Source organism: Microcebus murinus, chromosome 12, assembly GCF_040939455.1.
Source record: "Microcebus murinus isolate Inina chromosome 12, M.murinus_Inina_mat1.0, whole genome shotgun sequence".
Lineage (NCBI taxonomy): Eukaryota > Metazoa > Chordata > Mammalia > Primates > Cheirogaleidae > Microcebus > Microcebus murinus.
The window spans coordinates 76,685,452-76,703,771 of record NC_134115.1 but is presented as its reverse complement, the minus strand read 5'-3'; the positions used below and the strand labels follow the sequence as shown (position 1 = coordinate 76,703,771).

The window sequence follows — 18,320 nt, the reverse complement described above, 5'->3', positions numbered from 1 at the left end:
GTGGGTTATTATTATGATGTTCCGTGCATAACGCTGTTTTAAATACTTCTTGTAGGGCTGGTCTTGTCTTGGTGAATTCTCTGAGACTTTGCTTGTCTGAGAATGTTTTTATTTCTCCTTCATATACGAAGCTTAGTTTTGCAGGGAATAATATTCTAGGCTGGGCATTATTTTGTTTCAAAAGAGTGAGAATGGTGCCCCAGTCTCTCCTTGCATGTAAAGTCTCATTAGAGAAGTCTGATGTGATTCGAATTGGCTTTCCCTTGTATGTTACTTGCTTCTTTTGTCTTACAGCTCTTAGAAGGGCCTCTTTAGTTGATACTTTGGTCAGTCTGATGACTGCATGTCGTGACATCTTCCTGTTTGCATTGAATCTCCCAGGGGTCCTCTGAGCTTCTTGAACTTGTATATCAAGATTTTGAGCAAGGCCTGGGAAATTTTCCTCTATTATATCTTCAAACAGCTTGTCCAACCCTTGAGTGTTGTCTTCTTCCCCTTCTTGTAACCCTATGACCCTCACATTAAGTTTCTTCACATAATCCCACAGCTCTTGTAGGCTTTGCTCTTTTCTCTTGTTTCTCTGCTCTATTTCTGTGACTGATTTATTTAATTGGAGAGTGTTATCTTCAAGCTCTGAGATTCTTTCTTCTGTTTGATCTACCCTGTTCTTGAGACTTTCCACTGTATTTTGTAGTTCCTTGAATTGATTCTTCATTTCCAGGAGTTCGGTTACACTTTTCTTCATTGTATCTATTTCTTTTCCCATATCCTGGAGGCTTTTTGTGGTTTCTTTATGTTGGTTATTGAGTTGTTGTTGCAGCTGGGTGAGTGTTCTTATGATCCACATACGAAATTCCTCTCCTGTCATATTGGTTGCCTGATTTTGGTTGGTGTCCGTTTCTAGGGGGCTGGTGCTCCTCTTTGGGGGTGTGTTTTCCATTTGGTTCTTCATATTTCCTGAGTTCTTTCGCTGATTTCTTCCCATGTCGATCAGTTGTTGTTTCTTTCCTTAAGTTATTGTTTGGGTATTCACACACCTTGTTTAGTTTCTGAGGCGTTAGGTGGTGCCTGTGAGTGAAATTGGACCACTCCCTGTATATTGAGTCAGTGGGTGCCGTGGAAAGGCTGTGCAAGATGCCGTCCCTGTCAGTAGGTGGCGTTTGCTTGGAGGAACAGGCTATGCTGTTGATTTTGTGTCCTGTTATCAGCTCTTGTTCTGGGCAGAGCTGGGTTGGGTAAGCCTGCCCTCAGGCCGTTAGCAGGGGTCAAAGTTCTGTTCTCTGCTTCCGGGGGAAAGCTGTCAGGGTGGGGCTGGAATGGTCCCGCTCAGCCAGAAAGTCTGGGTGTGGGGGTGGGGCTGTCTGAGACCCGCAGTCTGGAGCGGGCCTCGCTTCTTTCCACCCTCCCCAACTCCACAGCTACTCCTGGGCCTCTGCCAGCAGGTCAGGCCACAAGCCACCAGGCCTCCTGGGACTGTGATGTCGGCGCGGAGGTTCCCTGCACAGGAATGCTACCTAGGTTGGGCCCAAGGCCTCCTCTTGGGAGGAGGGTTGCCCTCTAGGATGCCGATCCGCCCCTGGAGGCACACACACCTCAGTAGGCTGTTCATGTATAACCCTTCTGTGCCCCGGGCAATGCTAGCCCTGGGTGCAGGGGATCTGGTCTGCCGGTCTGACCTCTGGGTCCCAGAGTTCAAACTGTATCCCCACCAGGGAGAGGATTTCTGGTCCCAATTCACCCACAGGGAGCCCAAGCTGGGTCTATGTCTCTCAGCCTCTGAGTCGGCACCGTTCTCCTGGGAACACCGTGCCAGCAGCACCTGGGAGGGCAGGCTGGTAGGGAGCTCACAGTCTGAGTTCCCCTGAGTCAGCTGTAGGGTCCCAAACGGGAAGGTCCCATTCCCTGGAGGTGCCTCTGGCTGGTGGCTGTATTGTCTCTCTGGACAGCCGCGGGTAGGGTCGGCAGAGGGGAGGAGGAGGCAATATGGCGCCTGCCTCGCGGCTCGGGTCTGTGCACACGGAGGTGCCCGGAGGAAGTTGGGAACCTGGTGCCACGTCTGCTACAGGCTCACCGCTGACTGGCGGCGGCCGTCTCTGGGCTGGTGTCCGCAGGTCTCTCCACCTGCTGGGGAGCCCACCAGCAGTCCCAAATGCAGGGGAGGGGAAACAGCAAATCCACCTACCCTTGCCGCTGGTCTCCGGGCTGCTCCGGTGGTCTCAACCTCCAGTTCTCCTCCGCAACCTCCTCCCGTGGAGTCTCCCGGGGTCTCAGGTACCCCTCCTTCCGGCCCTTGTCCGCTGTATGTTCGTCTTCTTGCTTTTTTCCTCTAATTTCTGCTAGAATCTGTCTTTTCTGCAGAGACACTCTGTCTGGCGGTGTTATTCGTCCGCCATCTTGCTCCACCTCCCCTGATTCCATTTTATAGATAGGAAAATTAAGGTTCTCAGAGATGATAGAAGCAAGAAATAAACTCTGTCTTTCAGACTCCACCCACTCCCAGCCCTTCACCCATGAAAAAGCAGAGCTCACATCTGAAGTAGGAGCTGAGCTCATCTTGAAGTAGATAAGAACCATTCTGCCCACAGCATTCCCTAACTCAGTGCTGAAGAGTAAATCCAAGCCGGTGGCCTCTGCTTGGCTTCCCTTCCTCTAGGCTTGGCTTTAGGAAAATTTTGATCTCAAAAAGCACCAGGGAAGAAGGGCTTTAGGGTCACATGTGGGAAGAGGAGCAGTGTCAATGTTGAAAGAGGGTAATGGGTGACGGTGTTCCTGTGGTAAGATCTCTTCCTTGTCAAAAGTTGGGAACATGGAGTTCATCCTCCTCATAAACTCTAACTTCCTCTGAACTGTGACTCAAGACCCACTTGGGACCAATGAATACCTAATAATTCTATCTAGTTGGAAAGAGAACTGGACTTTGAGTGAGTGGGGGCCTGGCTGCACTACTACTACTATTTCTGCAGCCTTGGGAAAGTCAATCCGCATCTCCAAGGCTCACTTGCCTCCTTGTAAAATGGATTTAATAGTACACGCCCCTTTGGAAGTTGTAAAGAGAGCAGAAGACAACTGCGTAAAACCTCCCAGCACTGCGTCTGATACAGTGTATGTGCCCAGGAAATGTGTGTGGACCTCTAAGGCCCTTTAACATACATAATGACCATTTGGTTCTCAGCGCATCTCTGTGGGGTTGTTGACAGGTAACTGAGGCAGAGAGAGGTCAAAGAGTACCCCCAAAACCACATAGCTGGTTAGCAATAAGCTAGAACTATAAATCATATCCTTCTTCCAGGTTATGTCTTTCTGAAAAATCATTTCTATAACTGAAGTCATTTTAAAAATTATTGTTTATATCTAGGTTTCAGAGATTCTGTCCAGTATGCAATAAAAATATTTTTAAAATCTACAATTTGCTTTGAAGAGCTCAGAGATACAAGTTGGATTGAAATAATTGGGCATTCTGTGCTTAATTTATTCCTTGACTTGGGACCATAAAGTTTGTCTGTGTCTTCTTTACTCTAAAACTACCTATTAAAAGATGAATATCTTCCAATTAAGAACTGTGGTCAGTCCAACTATATATTCTCATTTAGTCCACCCTCTTTAAAAAGAGGAGGAGAAGGAAAAGGGGAGGAATGGGAAGAGAAAAGGACAGGATAAGACAAGAAAAGGAAGGACACACATATAATTGCTGCTAAAACCAAACTGAGTGCCAACCTGAGTGTTTTTCCCAAGAGGGGCCAGGTTATATTTGATGAGTGAATGAATGAACTTAGATCACTTACAGAGTATTTGTATATTCAACTCACTGGCTTATTCACTCTTCAAAGGCTTTCAGATGGGAAAAGCAAGACTTGTCACCATTTTTTCATGAAGGAAATGAGAGTCCTGTAGGTGGTTGACAACTCATTTTCAGCAGACAGAAGATGCGTGAAGGTAGGGTCTAGTTCACGGTAGCCCTTGAACTCATAGCCAAGGCTTACGCCACTGTTTTGAAAGAAGGAAGAAAGGACACACCTGAAGCAAATGTAGGGACAAGAATATATTTTTATTGACAAGCTTATAGCACTTCGTGGCATTTCTTTTTCATATGATCCTCTTCCTGCTCCTCTGTGATCTCCATGAGAGGAAAGACAACATTCTACCTCTTTGTCGGTGTGTTTCCCCTGCTTAGCAGAGCGCCTGGCACCTGGCATGTGTTCCACTAGTGGCAAGGCATGTACAGAGTGGAGCTGCTGTGATAATCATTCACTGCTCAGTCAGGTATTGGAGATACACTCAACAGACTTTAATTGTAATTTAGTGCATACTTATTTGATTTTAAATGTCAATATTAGGGTGGGTTCAGTGGCTCATGCCTGTAATCCTAGCACTCTGGGAGGCCAAGGAGGGAGGATCACTTGGGCTCAGGAGTTTGAGACCAGCCTGAGCAAGAACGAGACCCCATTGTTACAAGAAATAGAAAAATTACCGAGGTGTGCTGGCCTGTGCCCGTAGTCACAGCTACTCGAGAGGCTGAGGCAGGGAGATCACTTGTGCCCAGGAGTTCGAGGTTATAGTGAGCTATGATGACACCAACATATTCTACCCAGGGCAACAAAGTGAGAGTCAGTCTCAAAAAAAAAAAAAGAAAAAAAGTCAATATTGTAATCATTTCCGATGTTCACAGCACTGTGAATTTTAGGGTGATGCTCACATACCAGTGACTTTCAGGGGCCTCAGTGGGCGGAGGAGTGGATGCCTAGTGCTGATTGCAGATTGCTGTCTCCTCTGCCTAACTTTAGCACCAATGTGGGTTTCCAGGCCTGGTCTTCCCTGTTAGCTCTGCTGCCAGCTCCCCACTCCCCTGATCCTTTACCTGTTAGCTCATGCAGCTGGACGGGCCAAAGGAAGTGCAAGTGAGGGGCGCTAATGTTTGCAGTCCAACCACAGATGGCCCCACCTTTGTCCTAGCCAGGGCCTCCCAATCACACCTCAGACTGGATTGTTTTGAAAGTAGAAACTTAGGACTGGAGTCCTTACTACCATGATGGTCTCTCTGTACGGGGCACTGGAATTAAATATTTGTATTGGCAGAAAACATGGGTTGTCAGCCGGAGTTGGGAGATAGGAAAGTAGGATTCTGGTGCCCGAGGGTGGGCAGGCTGCATGTGGAAGGGAGCAGGGATTCGTAGCGGCCCCTGGCCACTCACTCTCAAACCTCATGTTGGTACTCAGATGAAGATATATTGCCTAGTAGCCAGCACCCAGCATGGGGGAAACTTTGAACACCTGAATTCTGGCAGCCACACCAGATCACCTGGCCCAATGCCCTCATGGCCCAGGCTAGGAAACTGAGGCCAGAGCATGTGGGACTTGCCAAAGCCACACTGCTCACTCAGAGTCATTACCCAAACTGGACATTTAACTGGCCGTTGTGGCATTAGGTCTGGAGTCAGAAGAGCTACGTAAGTTTGGACCAGTCACCTGAACTCTCTGAGCCTATCTGAAAAATGGGAATGCTTTCTAACCCTGGGATCCAGTGAAATAATGTAAGCAAAAATATCACGTTAAATATCATCAAAGCTCTACGTTGGGGTCAGCAAGCTTTTCTCTAGACATCCAGATAGTAAATATTTTAGGCTTTGTGGGCCCTATGGTCTCTGACACAGTTACTCAAATCGTCCACTGTAGTATGAAAGCATCCATAGGAAATACATTAAAAGTAAACAAGCAAAGCGCATGTCTGTTAAAACTTTATTTACGAAAACAGGCAGCAGGCCAGATTTGACCTGTGGGCTGTAGTTCACTGACCCTGCTGTCCGTGTTTGGAAGTTGTTACCGTTACTGTTGATGATGTAACAAATGACCCCAAAACTTAGCAGCTTAAAACAACCATTTTATTTTGCTCATGGATCTGAGGGTCAGAAATTCAGACAGAACACAGCAGGCTAAGCTGTCTTTGCTCCGAGAAGTTTTGGGGCCTCCACTGCAAGAATTCATAAGCTGGCGGTGACTCGACTGCTTGGGCAGAAATGAGGGGAAGGCTACTTTACTCATGCATCTGGAGCCTACGCACCAGGACAGCCGAAGCCCCTGCACTTGGCCTTTCCCTGTGGCTTGACTTCTTCCCGCCACAGTGGCCTCAGGGCAGTTGCATTTCTTACATGGAAGCTCAGGGTTCTAAGGGAGAATGTTTCCATGAGCCAGGTGGAAGCTGCATCACCTCTCACTGCCTAGACTCAGAAGCGACTCAGCATCCTTTCCATCATGTTCTGTGAGTCAAAACAGTCACGAGCCTGCCCACATCCAAGGTGAAATGCCAAAGAATTAGGGGGAAGGTTTGCTTTAAAGCCATTATAGAAGAGGTTAATCCTATAAACACACACACACTGAATAAGAATTAATGCTTACTTAGCACTTACCATGTGCCAAGCACTATTTCATGTACTTTATCCTCCAGTATCCCTTTGAAATAGGTAATGTTAGCATACAGATTGTAAAGACAAGCAACACTGAAGAACAGAGAGCTTAACTAACTTGCGTAAGGTCATAAAAACAGTAGGGTGTAGAACCAGCATTTGAACTCTGGTAGGTGGGTTTAAGAGTCTGCTGTAACTACAACACTCCTTGCCTCATTGTGATCATAAAGATGAGAATCCTATTTCGACTGCTTGAGGAGAGCTGGAAGAAGAACCTGAGCCTTTGGACTGCAAGGTGTCTAGCAGTCTTCCCACCCATAATCAATCACAAACCTTATTGCACACTTGCTCTGGGTCCAGGCTGTCTGGGAATCACGGGTGGTTCAAGGGAAAAGGTAAAGCACTCAATTTTGTTCACAAGAAACCGAAAATATGGGTGGGGAGACTGAATTCTGATTTAATTCTCACAACCCCACAAGATGGAATCTTTGTCATCATTTTACAGATAAGGAAACTGAGGCTCAGTGGTTACATTGCTACTTGCTACTGCTCTGGCAGAGACCAGATTCAAACCCAGAGCACTCTGATTTGCACGTCCATGCTCTTTGCCATGGACTCGAGTGGGGAAAGTTCTGGAAGGGACAACACTAGCCCTATCAGAGAAATAAAATCATCAGTTCCTAGAATATCAGATCTAGCCTATCCCTGCAGAGGTGGGAGGCTGCGACTTAGAGTAGGGCAGTTAGGTGTCCCTGGCCATCCAGCTTCTCAGCCCCAGAGCTGGAGCTGGAACGTGGTGTTTTTCCCACCGTCCCTGACTGCCACATGGTGCTGGGAATGGCAGGGACTGGAGCGATGGTAGTGGGGGTGCAAGGGGTGGGCGTGAGCTAAGGGGAAGTTGTTTGCCAAGGCTGTGTGGGGGAAGGAGCATTTTGTAAGACCAGGGCCTCTGGCCTGGAAACATCTGTTTCCCTTCAAATCAGCAAGGAGACTCTCGCCTCCCCAGAAAGCCTAAATCATGCGGCGGCTGGGGAAGAGCAGGCGTTGGCCTGGAGACTTCAATCGCATTCTCCTGTGCTCTCAGGGACCTAGGCCTGACGTGGGCCTCTGGGGCTCTGTCCCTGCTCTTACCCCCTGTCAGATCCGTGAGAAGCTCTCACCGCCAATTAACTTCTCGGTTTCATTCTCTCACCCCTGCTGTGGGGGGGTCTGGGGGTCTTGGATGAGACCAACCCCAGCTTCCTTTCTGCCCACCCTCCTCTGATCTCCACCAGGACCACTTACTCCAGGTGGATGTGAAGCCGGAGCCCTGGGCAGTGGCATAAATAATAATGACAATAAGAACAATAATGGTAATAATACCAATATCTATTGCTTGTTGGCAGCTTAGCACACGCCAGGCATCACACCGAGCACTCTCCCTTCTGCATCCCACTTGATTCTAACAGGTATCCTACGTGGTGGATTTTAATATTATGATTCCCATTTTACAGGTGAGTCATTCAAGACAGTGCCTCACACAGCCAATAAACAGGGAGCCAGAATTTAAAACCAAATTGTCTGGTGTCCACAGCCATGCCTTTAGTAGCTCTCCTGCCATTCCATCCCCTTTAATAACCCTTCAATCTAATCACCTTCTGTTCCATTTATAGAGGGAGAGACTGATTTCCAGAAAAGGGAAATGAACCTCATGAAGGACTGAGTCATTTATTCAGTGTGTCGCTCGTTCTGGCCAGTATTGCTGAGTGTCGGTGCTCCAGTTGTAGATGTCCAGAGGTGGGCAGAACCATACTGTGATCCTGAAGGCATTCCCATACTTACAGGGGCAAGAGAGAAGTGAACGGGCACTGGCCTAGCTATGTGACATGTGTGTCATGGGGCACAGGCCCTGCATGACACAGGCACCATGCACGGAAGAAAGAGGTCTAAGCAGCTCTTCATAGGGGTCAGAACAGGCTTCCCAGAGGAGATGAGGTTTGAGTGACGCTTCAGGGGTCAGGTGTTGAGGGTCAAGTGGAGAAGGGTAAGGGTGACCTAGACAGAGGGTGCTGCAGGTGCAAAGGCAGCGAGGTGGGGTCCGTGTCTGGGACCATCTGCATTGCCCATGCCTCTACTATGAAGCAGGGCAGGAGGGAAAGGTCAACAGACAAGCCTGGACCTTTGGCCAGAGTCTATTTGTTCTCAATAATAGAGTACTGTCAAACGAATGAACATCACAGAGCCACACTGGGGGCTCCAAAGTAAGAAGTTTGTCCTGAGGATGATGAAGATGATGATGAAGGTGATGAGGATTATGTCCTGAGGACGACAATCTCCTAATAGCCATGAAGAAACACTGGGAAATGCTTTGCATCTGAGTAGTCATCCCAAGGCATCTCCCCATACTGTTTGTTTGTTTTTCATCTCAACCTCCCGATACACTGAGACCATATTACTTTAGGTACCCAAGATCTCACACCACAGTCTGCGGAAAAGCTGGGACCCAAACTCAGGTTTTCAGCCACCCTGGCCAGTGTTCTTTCCTTCCCCTGAAACAAGGTCGGCAGCAAGGGATAGCGATGGTCTGGGCCTGGAGCTCCAGGTCCCTAAATAGCCCACCCAACTTTATCCTTGAGCCACCTGTGTTATGACAAGAGCATCTCCTAAGTAGCTTGGACCTCGGTCAGCCTCATTGCAAGCGGCAGGGCAGCGTATAGAAAGAGCACAGGAGGAGCAGTCGGGCAAGTGTCATTTTCCCTTCTGGGCCTTGAGTTCTGCCCCTGGAAAATGAGGATTTGGACTTAGGTGATGGCTCAGGAGTTTTAGTTCAGATATCAGTGAGCCTCCGTCTGCTTTAGAGAGAAGATGGCAGAACTGAGCAGAGAGGAGCTTGCAGCCTGATCCTCTGAGAAACATAGAGGTCTAACTGTTCTCTCTCTCTCTCTGTCTCTCTGTGTGTTTGTGTGTGTGTCTTTGTCTCCGTCTCTATCTCTCTGGTCTGTGGGTTTGCATGTTGTATATACATGTGTCTCTCCATCTCTCCACCCCCTCTCTCTATCTCTCTCTCCCCCTGTCTCTTCCTTCTCCACATCAGGGACCACCACTTTGTTCTCTTCACAAATAGCCCCTCCAGGCCCTGCCTGGTCCCCTAACAGCTTTCAGATGTGTCTCTGGAACCGTTCTACAATTACAGCTGAGACAGGCAGAAAGTGCATGGCCTTGTGACTTTTGACCCAGGCCTGTGAGGTTGACATCTTCCTCTTTTCCACCCCCCAGCAGGGTGCCCTGAGGCCTCCTCCAGCCGGAAGCTTCCATTAACATGTTTGGTTACTAGAATACCACAAATAGAAGCTACCTTTTGGGGAGCAAAGATTGAACTGGGCCCTGTTATTATGATCATTATATCGCTGAGTCTTGATCCCTAACTCATAAGGTATGGATAATTTCACCTTATTGTACAGGTGAGGAGACTGAGGCCCAGAGAATGTGAAGGAACTTCCCAAAGTATACCCAGCCAGCAATTGCAGAAAGCAAGGATTCTGCCTGAGTCTCATAAATTGAAAACCTAAGACTACTTCTTCCTCAGCGTGCTGCCACCCATGCTGCTTGGCTAAGCAGAGAGGGGGTCCCAGACCCTCCTGGTGGATGAAATGTATTGCAGAAGCACCACAGAAACATAAGTGGCCTGTGGGAGAGCAGGGTTGAAAATATTCCAACTCCTCACATTTGAGTGTCCATTCACTATAAGCCTTCCATAGTTCCCTCAGTTGAAATGCATCTCTTTCTCTTCTAACTCCAAGAAAGTATATTTTAAAATGTGTACTCTTGCCTGAATAAGTGCTCTCTATATATGGTCTTTATAAAAATCTTCTACTTACAAGCCACTTTCTCATGTATAACTCCATGTGATCCTTGCAACAGCCATGCACCGTCTGTGAAAGTATCCCCATTTTATTGATGGAAAAACTGAGATTGAGAAGTGAAATGTGACGCACACAGGTTCACTCATTTACCTAAATGCTTATTGAGTGCCTACAGTGTGCCCAGTACTGTGTTAAATGACAGCAATATAGCTGTTCCCAAGCTGAAGTGTCCACCTTCTGGGACCTGCAGGCTAGGGTGTGGGTCCTGCCTCTGCCACTTTCTAGATGGGTTGGGATGTGGATGGTGAGTGCTTACATAGTGTTACCCGATACTCTTCTCACCCCACGCCCCCACTTTGCCACTTGCTTCCTCTCACATCCAGGAGTGTCTTTATGATGTTGTTCCCAACTCTTCCCTTGGCTTTCCAACAATAAGTCACCTCACAGAGCACTTACATTTCATATCTATCCATACTGAACCTGTGAGTCTCCCTGTTACAGGTGCCAGGTGCAGAGAGCTGAAGTCAGCTCAGAGAAGTGAAGTGACTTGCCCAAGGTCACACAGCAAGGAAGTAGAACTGGAATGTGAACACAAGGCCTGGCCATCTTCAAGCCCAGGCTCCCTCTGCTTCCCTTATAGCAAGAAGTTTGGACTCATGGTACCTTTTATTAAAACAACCTTTGAGACATCAGGCCATGGGGTGTCAAAGCTGGGAGGGCCCATGTAGACTACCCAGTTCAGACCCTCTGAGCCAGGCACTGGTGGAACTGGAGCAGCAAAATGGCAGCTGAGAGCAGAGAGTGTGGGTTTTAGAGTAAGACAGACCATAGTGTTGACCCCTTCATTCTCTGAATCTGTGACTTTGGACACATTGCTTAATGTTTTTGCCTTCAATTTCCTCTTCTGAAAGATGGAGAAAGTGAGGGTGATTATTTTAGCACTTTTTCTTAAGATTAGAAGAATATAGGAGATGGCACTACTTCAACATATAATAGTTGGGGTTCAGCAAGTGTGGCTAATGGAATCACATTTGTGCAAGGCTGATATCCACAAACCTGTGGTCAGAAGACAGTGGCTGACAGTGGCTGAACACATGGGCTTTGCAGTCAGACAAACCAAGGCTTATTAACTTGCCAGTCCCAGCAATTACCACGTGGTTCTGGACAAGGTGCTTCCCCTCTCTGAGCCTAATGTATGGAATAAAGAGAGTAAGAGTACCTATCTTTTAAGGATTACTTGTGGCAATTAATTACAATAATGTGGGTAAAACCTCTCAGCTCAATGCTTGATGCATATTAAGGTCTTAGCACATATTAATTAAATTGTACAATTAACTCATACTTATTAAATGCCTAATATGTACAATCAGGGCTTTACCATTCTGAAATTTGGCAATCACAGCACATTGGAGTGCTGGGGCAGGACAAAAGAATTAGGGCCACTAGGACTCCAGTCTTTTCTACTTAACACAAGGAACCCTCTATCCATTCCACACTTTACTACCCTTAAAGGCAGTAAAAATGGCTGGCATGACACAGACAGGACACTCAGATGTTTGACTCTCCTATTCAGACCATTTCTGGCCTCTAAGGTTCACATCCTCTGGAAAGTCCCTCCTGAGCTTTATTTAGACCACAGAACGTGGAGATCTGGGGACATGAGGGTCATAGAGCCTCCTCAAGGTAGAACAGAAGACAAAGCCTGCTCTAGAAAGAATTCTGTGCTCTGGATTAGATCTGGATCTATCAGGTCAGAGTTTTACCAGTTTTTCCCTTCCAAGGCCCCATAGGCTATATCTACTCCCACTGATATAGCAGAGAGCTCCAGGTGACATCATGGAGAGGTGGGGACATGGCTTGCAGCCAGACTGACTCCCAGACTCCCTGTCGTGGCCTTCAAGGTCCCCACTGATGTCACTTTGCTCCAGCCACACTGGCCGTCTACTCCTCCAATCGTCTGGGCTCCTTCCCTCCTCAGGGCTTTCCCACTTACAGCTCTCCCTACCTGGAATGCTCTTGCCCCATGTCTTCCTCCCATAAACCTGTTCTTGCTCATCACTCAGGTCTCAGTGCAAACCTTCCCTCTTGAGGAAGGCCTTCACTGGACCACTCTATATACACTCCATACCCCGCATTAGTGTTTTTCTAACCATTATCTAACTTTTTGTTTACTATTTGATTAGCTTTATGCAAACAGGGACATTAATTCTCGTGTTTGCCTTTATAACCTTAACACCTAAAATAGTTCCTGGCATATAGTTAATGCTCAATAAGTATTAATGCTCAGTAAGTATACTTATTTGTAACAATAAGTATTTGTTAAGTGAATGAATAAAAAAATATATATAAGTGAACATATCCAGCCATATAGGTAGCCAGCCACTGGGACTCACTTCTCAGGCCTTGGACTCAGAGTCCTTGAGTTCAATCCCCTGTTCTGTCCCTTAGTAACTAAGACCTTGGAAAGATACACAATCTCATCTCACTGTCCTCATTGGTGAGATGTGGGTGATAATAAATCCCTGCCTTTTAGGCTTGCTTCATTGTGTTTTAGGAAATGAAGTGCAAAGTGCCCAGCAGGCAGTCCATGCTCAATAAATGCTTTATAATTACCATTCTTTTTCCTTCAGATTATTTCTCCTGCAGCCTGAGCATCGCTGTGTTCTTTTGACCGCTGATTGTGCGTTCCTGCTTGCAATTTCTATGTCAGATCACGGCCTGGTGCTCTGTTTTCTTGCTGTGCTTCAGGTTCACTCTGTATGCTGTGGATACGCGGGGGAGGCACTCAGAGCTCAGCACGGTGACCCTGAGGACAGCCTGTCCGCTGGTGGATGACAACAAGGCAGAAGGTAGGTGACCCCTTTCTTCATCTCCCAGGTAACTCCCGTATTTCCACTAAGTTCTGCCCCCAACAGTCACTCATGATCAAGCACACCCATATGCACATATTGGCACAGGGAGAAGAAAGTGAAGGAACTGAGAGAGCAGGAGGAACGTGGAGCTAAATTAATCAAAGCCATGAAGGAAAAGATTGAGACTGACTAGCAACCGTTTTTGCCAGTGGAAAGACTTGCTCCTCTTTTATAGAGTTTGCCCATGTTCTGACTTATAGGCCAAGCATGGTAGAGTCAGAGCCCCATGACTATATCTTGCCCCTTTGCCTGGGCGTCTTAGGGACTAACCACTTTCTTCCACTTAAGTCTATGCTAGAGCTGGCAAATAGGTGTCACCTTGAAGACCCTGTCACCTTGTTGTGCCCATGGTAGGCATTATTAGCAGATCACAGCACACTGTCCAGTCTAGCCCAGTGGGGGCCTCGGAATACTCATCTTAGAGCTACAGTCAGCGACCATCCATCAGAATCAGCATGCAAGACTAAACCTTCCCGCTGCTTCCGGTTCATACAGTTGCACATGTCAAGCAAAAACATCTGAAAAAATAAAACTAATCCATTCGATCCACCATATACTTTGTTCTTGGGAAATGTGTAGACACGTTTTCTACATTAAGACTAGAAAAATGTGATGGTAGCTCATCAGCTCTGGAAGTCTACTTCAGTTATTTTCCCTCAACAACCTTGCAGTAGAGACATGGTCTCTACCTTTTAGAATTTCACATTATGGGTGGGGAGACAGACATTTCCACAAATGGCTCAATCATAAGCTCCATAATAAATGTTTTATGTGTTACCAGTTATGAGGAGACAGTGAATTATTGCGTCTCAAAGGCAAGGAGATTTGAGATAGTTTCCTGGTAATTTTAAAAATTATTATTTCAAAATGATACATGCACATAGTTTAAAAATAATAAAAGATAAAACTCAGAGCAGAAAATAGGGCAAAGTAAATGTTCCTCTCATCCTGACCCTAAGCCCTCAGATTGTCCTACAGGCAGTAATGACTTGGGGACACATATAGATTTTGATCAGAGTTTCCAAAGCTGCAAGAACGTGCCTTCTGTGCATGATGCATTTAAGTTACATTGATTAGTAGGAATGACTGAAGCAGTAGGAGTGGCCATGAATGACAAGCAGAAGAGTCCAGATTGTCTTTGAAAGGTTTTTGAATAGGAACCTGACAAGTCTGATCACAGAAATGTGTTAGAAATATTGCAGAGGGGAGTGTAGAGATGAGCCCAGGAGAGTTTATTTAGCCCTCTGCACCTGTTTAGATTTTTGTGTTAAATCACAGGCATGATCATTATATTAATAATTAAGCTTGCAATTACGAGCGCTAGCTTTGTACCAGCCCTCTGTGCTCAGCATCCACTTTTTAACTCAGTTCCCCCAATGCACCTCCAGAGTAGACCTAGTTATCTCCAGCTGATAGATAAGAGAACTGAACACAGGTAGCCCATGAGATATTCGGGATGGAATCAAGGTTTACCTGCCCCCAGAGGCCGTGCAAATGAACTCCCTCGAAACCGTGCCATCCCTGTCTCAAGCCATGCTTCTAGAAACCCTTACCTTGTGCCACTGCCCAGTGGTCTGTTTCTGCACTTCTTCCTCATCAGAAATAGCTGACAAGATCTACAACCTGTACAATGGGTACACGAGTGGAAAGGAGCAGCAGACAGCCTACAACACGCTGATGGAGGTCTCAGCCTCGATGCTCTTCCGAGTCCAGCATCACTACAACTCCCACTACGAGAAGTTTGGCGACTTTGTCTGGAGGAGTGAGGACGAGCTGGGGCCCAGGTATGGGTGCATGCGTGTGAGTGGAGGAGCGAATGATTCTTGCTTCTAGTAGACTTTACTGGACCCTTTCCCCAGAGGCTGAGAATGGGCTTTTTCAAATAAATCAGGGTGATAATCAGCTTAGTCATGTAAGGGCTAAAGATGAGAAAGGTGCAGAGAGAATGAAAGAATCTTGAAATTTTAGCTTCTTACACTCCTGGAATGTCAGATAGGGAAGGGACATCGGTGCTCTTTGGATCAGTTGTTTTTGAGACTTGCTCATCTCCCACCTCCAGTTTTACAGATGAGACATTTAGGCTCCTTGCAGGGCTGTTTCCTAACCATGATCACAGAGGGGCACAGTGGCAGGGCCGTGCTCCCTAATCCAGGGCCTTTCTCACTCTTCCATAAGAAATCTGAGTTTTTCTAGAGTAAATAGCTATGACCTTGACTGAAGTCCATGAGTGACCATGACTAAATAAATTTACGAATTCAACATGTATTGAGGCATTATTTTTTGTCCCCAGCAGTGACTGCATCAGTCACTGTGCAAGGAGCCCATGGATGGTTCAAACAGAACTAAGGTATAGTCACTATCTTCTAGAGCTTCATAAAATAATATATGAAATGATGGTTGCATTTCAAGTCTTGCATCTAACAACAACAGTCATTTAGCAGCCTCTTATATGGTGGTTGCTGACAATGCAATGTAAAAAGGTAGAAATGGTCTCTACCTACATGGCTAGAGACCATTGGCTCCTGGGTGCAGGAAGTTAAACACAAAATTACATAGAATAAGAATAATTAGTGTCATGAGAGAAGAACAGAACCCTTTGGGAACATGAGACATAAGGCATCCGGTCTAGGTAGCCCAGTGAAGGCTACACTGGGGCTGAGACAGAGGCCTAAAGTTCAAGTTGGGGTAAGGTAAGTGGGTGGTGGGGAGAGATGTTTTGGGCAGAGGAACTAGCCTAGGAAATGCTCAGAAGAGACAATGTTCTGAGAGCAGGGGTTTTCTTCTCAACTTTCAATGATTTGCCTGCCACCTTTATGATTTTCACCATCTTACCATACAATATATACTTTATTTGATAATCCTTTCTTCGATTTACTTCTTATTTAAAATATATTTGAAAAGGAAATACAGTATCATCTTGTAAAGAGAAAACCAGCATCATCTACCCTTAATAGAAAATTAAACCTAACCATTCAACACAATGGTACAGCAACAACAAGGAAACAGAACAAAACAAAAAACCAGAAAACAATGTCCTTTAATCCTAGCAGAGCCTGAGGCTGTTCCTTTAAAAGGGAGATTAGCAGGAGAAGTGTTAAAGACACAGCCAAAAACCAAGATTTTCTTTTTAAAGTTATCCAAAGAAGGGGAAAGAATGAAAGAGGTAACCTCACCCCTTTTTGTAAATGTGATTCATTCTCATTTAATATTGGGTCTGTGATCACCTTGGGTACCATCTAAAATCCTTTCCCCTACCCCTGAGGACCTGGGCCTACACTTTGGCAAACACTGTGTTGGGAGCAACTGTAGAATGTCCCTGTAGTTGAAGCAAAGAGCATGACAGCAGGAGCAGGAAGAGATAAGAAGTGGGAGGTTGGCAGGGGCCAGATCCCCACTGCCCTTTAAATTGGGTTAAGGAGTTTGGATTATCTCTCTAGGGTAATGGCAAGCTTTCCAATTTTTTTTTTTTTTGTGGGGTAGGGGTGGGGCAGTGATACTATCAGACCTTCAGGGGAGAAAGACCCCTCTGGCTGCAGTTGGAAGCCTGGAGTAGAGGGATCAAGGCAAGAAGGAGGCAGTGAGGCCTAGAGGCTCTTGTGATAATAGTTCTGGGGAGACAGTGTATTATTCCAGGCCAGCATGAGAGAGAATTGCATGACTTCCAGAAATACTTAGTGGGCAGCACTTCTTGCTTTAAAACGGTTTCAAATGACTCTATAAGGTATTCCTGCCATTTTTTGAGTGATATGGAAGTGGAGGTCCCATGGCATTAAATGAGATGCCCAGAGACGCACAGAGTTTGTCATGGAGGCTGTCTTGAGCTCTCACCCGGAGCCCTCACAGCACTTGCCATGGCCCTTCAAGGATGTGAGGCCCTTAAGGGACGAGATGAGAGCTTGGTCAAGGGATAAAGGAATCTAGCCATGGGGCTGGCCTTATCAGTTCTCTTGGGTCCTGGACTTTAACTTTCTCCCTTTCACATAAAAGGAAGGTTCTTTAGATAAAGGCTAAAGGAAGGCAGATTGACAGGCAGAAGCTGACTTCCAGAAATACATAGTGGGCAGCACTTCTTGCTTTAAAACACTTCCAAATGACTCTGTAAGGTATTCCTGCCATTTTTTGAGTGATAGGGAAGTGGAGGTCCCATGGCATTAAATGAGATGCCCAGAGACGCACAGAGTTTGTCATGGAGGCTGTCTCGGGCTCTCACCCGGAGCCCTCACAGCACTTGCTATGGCCCTTCAAGGATGTGAGGCCCTTAAGGGACGAGATGAGAGCTTGGTCAAAGGATAAAGGAATCTAGCCATGGGGCAGGCCTTATCAGTTCTCTTGGGTCCTGGACTTTAACTTTCTCCCTTTCACATGAAAGGAAGGTTCTTTAGATAAAGCCTAAAGGAGGGCAGACTGGCAGGCAGAAGCCCAGAGCCCAGATAAAAGCTGCCGTCATCTCGGCTGCCATCTTGCCTGTGGACAGAGAAGCATCCCAGTTTATCCGGCTTTCCCACAGGACTCAGCGAGTTTGGGTGGAAGCTAAACCAGAGCTCCACTCCCGACTTTGTCTTTACAACCTGCTTGCATCCTTTATGACCCTCCAGGACATAAATCTTCTGGAAAGGCTGCCTGGCCGCCCACAGAGGCAGGGCAGCCCACTTGGTAATGGACTGTGATAACCCGCTAACCCCAGCCAGCCAGTCCCCAGCCTCTGTCGGCCAGCCCCTGCCCATGTCCCCTGGCTTCCTCCTTCTTCGTCTTTCTAGTCTCTTGGAGGGGATCTGAGGTTGCTCCAGCATGCCACACTGGCAGTGGGACTTGGGGAGCTGATTCTCATTTATCTTGGCACTGCCAGTGAACTAACCGGGCGGCCTTGGGCTCTGCCCCTTTCTGGCCCCCAGTCTCTGCAACTAGGAAATTATCAGGATGAACTAGTACAGTGGTATTTTTTTTAATAAGTGGAATTTTTTTTCCCCGAAATAAATCTTACACAGAACACTAGGTTGTAATTAGAATGCTACTTCCTCAGAGAATTCTCTAAAATTTCCACCCACCCTTCCTATCACACCCTCATGTCTTAATTCTCTTCCTTATACTTACTAGTTTTAGTGTGCTCTGTTGCTTATGTGTTTACTTATGTTTTATCTCTTTCCCACTACAATGTAAGTTATGCATAG

At 46.6% G+C, this 18,320-nt stretch overlaps 1 protein-coding gene across 3 annotated transcripts in view; it reads left to right on the top strand.

The window, feature by feature from the left end:
- ASTN2 (astrotactin 2) overlaps window positions 1-18,320 on the top strand; it is an 852,746-nt gene that overhangs the window by 822,149 nt on the left and 12,277 nt on the right. For all 3 annotated transcript variants that reach the window (XM_012768786.3, XM_012768785.2, XM_012768780.2), the window contains 2 exons: window positions 12,989-13,089; window positions 14,753-14,936. In XM_012768786.3, the coding sequence (XP_012624240.1) occupies window positions 12,989-13,089; window positions 14,753-14,936 (285 nt within the window). The remainder of the gene's footprint in view (window positions 1-12,988; window positions 13,090-14,752; window positions 14,937-18,320) is intronic.